General features: G+C 44.9%; 1 protein-coding gene across 1 annotated transcript; it reads right to left on the reverse strand.

Annotated features, from left to right (window-relative positions):
* Positions 1–343: 343 nt before the first annotated feature.
* LOC147711822 (GTP-binding nuclear protein Ran) lies at positions 344–1,379 on the reverse strand. The gene has a single exon (XM_086922548.1). It carries the CDS (start codon positions 1,340–1,342, stop codon positions 692–694), a length of 651 nt encoding a protein of 216 aa, XP_086778674.1. The 5' UTR covers positions 1,343–1,379; the 3' UTR covers positions 344–691.
* Positions 1,380–4,263: the final 2,884 nt, after the last annotated feature.

Genomic DNA, 4,263 nt, shown 5'->3' on the forward strand with positions numbered 1-4,263 from the left:
TTACATGGCTCGGGAGCATGTTTAATTTAGAATTAAGAAGCAGCATAAACAAATTGTTTTGCATCCCCACATAGAGACGCACTTCAGATTTGGCGGTATTACTGCAAACTAATTTAATTGCTTGTAAAAGACAATCGTTTGGGATTCATATTATTGGATATTAGCATTGGCATTGATCTACCTTATGTTAAAGGGACTGCAGATATGCGGCCTTTGAATACTCTTTATGAGTACACCTTACGAGATGACATCTGTTTATGAATGTAAAGAGAGAGATTAATAGTGACCCTTTTTTAGTTAAGCCATTTCTCCATCTTTTTTTTTTTTTTTTTTTTTTTTTGGGTATTTGTAATACAACTTTATTATGGTCTAAACGAAAAGGAACGGGAACGACAGTAACAGGGTTCACCACTGAATGTGATGCGACTGTAGCAGTCTTTAAATTAGATTCGAAACGTGAGGATAAAGTAATTGCAGTCCAAAACAGCTAAATACGCAGGTCCAAAATATGAAGGAATTAATTTTTACTGCCACATTCACTCCGAAGCCCACTCATCTCCTTCCGCATCCCAAAGATTAAAGCACATGTTCTGCTCAGCTAGATAATAAAGTGGCAAACACGCTGCACCATCGACATCACAGGACAGTTGCCTATAAAACTAGACTTCTGACGCTGGGCTCCAGCTTTTGCTCACAGATCATCGTCCTCATCTGGCAATGCAGTGGTCTGGGCAATCTGTAAATCTTGCTCGTATTGTGCTGCCAATGCTGGGTCCATTACAACTTCAGGTGGTGCAAGAGCAGGCATTGCTACAAACTCCAAATTGGGATCGCCGATTAATTTTCTTGCAAGCCAAAGGAAGGGCTTCTCAAAGTTGTAATTACTTTTTGCGGAAATGTCGTAGTACTGGAGGTTCTTCTTCCTGTGGAAGACTATGGACTTTGCCTTCACTTTCCTGTCTTTGATATCCACTTTGTTGCCACACAGCACGATGGGGATGTTTTCGCACACTCGCACCAAGTCCCGATGCCAATTAGGAACATTTTTGTATGTGACTCTTGATGTGACGTCAAACATGATAATGGCACACTGGGCTTGGATATAGTAGCCATCTCGAAGGCCGCCAAACTTCTCCTGGCCGGCGGTGTCCCAGACGTTGAACTTGATGGGGCCTCGGTTCGTGTGGAAGACGAGAGGGTGGACCTCGACTCCGAGCGTGGCCACATACTTCTTCTCGAACTCGCCGGTCAAGTGGCGCTTGACGAAGGTGGTCTTGCCGGTGCCTCCATCCCCGACTAAGACGAGCTTGAACTGAACCTGCGGATCTCCCTGGGAAGCCATGGTGTGCGGAGGGGGATCTTCCAGAAGAGTCTGTGCTGCTGCATTTCTCCATCTTGAATTAGATATGCATAAAGCAGGCCTGAAGCTAAGAGTAGGCTGTTTTTTCATTGGTGTCTACAGTGGTGGCCACAAGGAGTCTTCTAGTGTTTTCATCACCTCGAAGTACATGTATAAACCTTACAGAATATACCTGCAGCAAAACTACAAAAATTCCTGCTGTTCGGAAAAACAGGAACACGCCTTCATGTCAACATACAAGCATTGCTGTGGTGGGGGGGTGGGGGAGCGGTAGCCTTTGAAGTCTGATGCGACAGACAAATGGTGGTGTGACGTGGCTGGCGATGGCGTGCACGCGCATAGCTCACATGAACTGTATGCGATCCACAAGTTTGGTAGAGTTTTTTTTTTATATACTCGCCTATCTATCTCTGCGTGATAGAATAGTCAAGACCTAAAAATCATCATATTACAGAACCTATTAAACAAACTAGGTACACAAACTACAGTGTTCCTGCACATTTTATGGTTGAATGTTAACTTGATCTCTGCTTCACTTTCTATATAGTAAAAACACACAGACTTCCAACACAACATAATAGACTGATAATAGACTGAATACCTCACACACAGCATAACATGCAGAGATTTACTACATACAGGTATGCTATCAGTACACCCCAGCAAAACCGAGGTTTTTATAAAGGACAAAACAACACCTGTGAATCCTCCCAGGTAAGCCTTATTCAGGCTGGGGAGGTGTTGGTTGGAGGCCAAAGTGGGGTGTTCCTTCACGTGTGGGAGAGTTTAATGCAAGACCCTTGGGTACTTCAAACAGTACAGGGCTTTCGGATAGAGTTTTATTCATTCCCACAGCAGAATTGCAGACCCAAACCTCTACATTTTTCCCTAGTAGAGAAGTCTTTCATAGGAAATAAAGTGAGGGCACAGATGAAAAAAGGGACAATTGTAGAGAATGTACCCCTTCCTCACGGTTTTGTCAGTACAATATTTTTGGTACAGAAGAAAGATCAGGGATTTCAATTTGTTTTGAACTTCAAAGAATTCAATTCCTGGGTGGCATACACGTACTGAGAGATGTTAGAAAAAGATTGGATGACGCGTCTCGATCTAAAAAATGCTTATTTGGTGGTGCCGATTTTTCCACCTCATCAGAGATGACTACAGTTTCAGTGGGGACTCTGAGTTTTCAAAATTTCAACCATGCCCTTCGAGCTTTCATCCGCCCCTTGGTGTTACACTAAACTCCTCAAACCGGTGGTGCAGTATCTGAGAGAGCGAGAGGGGTGAGACTTATCATTTATCTGGACAACGCCCTAATAATGGCTCAGAGTGTGGAAACAGTACTAATGCATTTAACTTGTACAACCCTGCTCTTACAGGATTTGGGATTCGTCATCAATTTGGACAAGTCCTTACTGACCCCTACCCAATCAATGGAATTCCTGGGGTTTAAGGTGGATTCTGTTCTGACACAATTGTTACTAGAATTGAAAAAGAGGATATCCATCAAGAAAGAGTTGAGGAGAGCACTTGCCTCTCCGACTATATGTTTGAGGATTCTGGCACGACTGGTAGGCCTACTGGCTTCCTATATTCAGGCGATTTTCCCGGGCCTTATCACTACTGGGCTCTCCAAAGACTCAAATTCATACATTTGCGCAAGGGTTATGCGGAGCAGATTCTACTATCCACTGAAGCCAGGACAGAAATATCCTGGTGGTTGTAACACATGGACGCATGGAATGGCAAGGCCATTTTCGCGTCAGTGCCAGAGGTGGTAATGGAGTCTGATGCCAGCCGATGGAGCTGGGGAGCCCGGTGCGATTCAGTAGAAACAGGGGGCAGATGGTCTGCAGAGGAACTGAAGTTGCACATAAATTACCTGGAGCTGTTGGCCGGGTCCTTCGCTATCCGGACCCTTTCTACACAAAAGGTGAGTTGTATCCTCCTGCAGATGGACAATGTCTCAGCAGTGAGATACATCAATCATTTGGGTGGCACAAGGTCTCAGCTTTTGGTAGGAATAGCCAAGGACTTCTGGCATTATTGCCTGCAACACCACATCCCAGTGCCAGCGGAGAATATTCCGGGCAGCTCCAATGTGGTGGCAGACTGGAACTTGTGATTCCTACGGGACTCCAGCGATTCGCGATTGCATCCCAAATTGTTCCAGCAGTTGAACAGGAAGTGGGGTCCACGCAAGATAGATCTCATTGCATCCAGGCTGAACACTCAGCTTCCCCAGTTTTACAATTGGTGTCTCGACCCACAGGCGTTCAACTCAGTTGCATTCCTTCAATCATGGACGAAGGCCATGCGTTATGCCTTTTCCCCATTCGTCATGATCCAGAGAGTGTTGGTACAGGTCTGCAGACTGAATGCAGAATTAATCATGATTTCTACAGGCTGGAAAGCACAAGCACGGTTTCTGTTGGCGTTGTCTTTGACGTGTGTTCTTCCAGTACATCTGCTCTTGTTCCAAGAGATATTCATGGGCCCGATAGGTTAACCTCATCCATTGGTAGTACAGGGACAATTATCCCTCATGACGTGGAGACTTTCAGGAGACGCTGATAAGTGCAGGAGTTTTGCAGGAGGCAATGTTTTTCCTATCACAGTCTTAGACTCCCTCTACGCACAATAGATACGAGTCAGCTTGGCATAGATGGGTTAGTTGGTGTTCTGAATGGCAGGGGAATGCCATGGAATCCGGAATACATATGATTGCTAACTTTTTATCGGAAATGGCTAATAAAGGCATGGCTTACCGGACGGTAAATAACTTCCGTTCCGCGATCTCAGCTGGTCATCCACATGTGGATGGGAAACCAGTGGGGAAACATCCCTTAATATGCAAAGTAGTGAGTGGTATTATTTTGGTGAAACCACCTAAACACAGA

The sequence above is a fragment of the Lissotriton vulgaris genome, chromosome 5 (assembly GCF_964263255.1).
Source record: "Lissotriton vulgaris chromosome 5, aLisVul1.2, whole genome shotgun sequence".
NCBI lineage: Eukaryota > Metazoa > Chordata > Amphibia > Caudata > Salamandridae > Lissotriton > Lissotriton vulgaris.

Coding starts and splice junctions, on each gene's coding strand:
- LOC147711822 (XM_086922548.1), bottom strand. CDS start 1,342: ATGGCTTCCCAGGGAGATCCGCAGGTTCAGTTCAAGCTCGTCTTAGTC.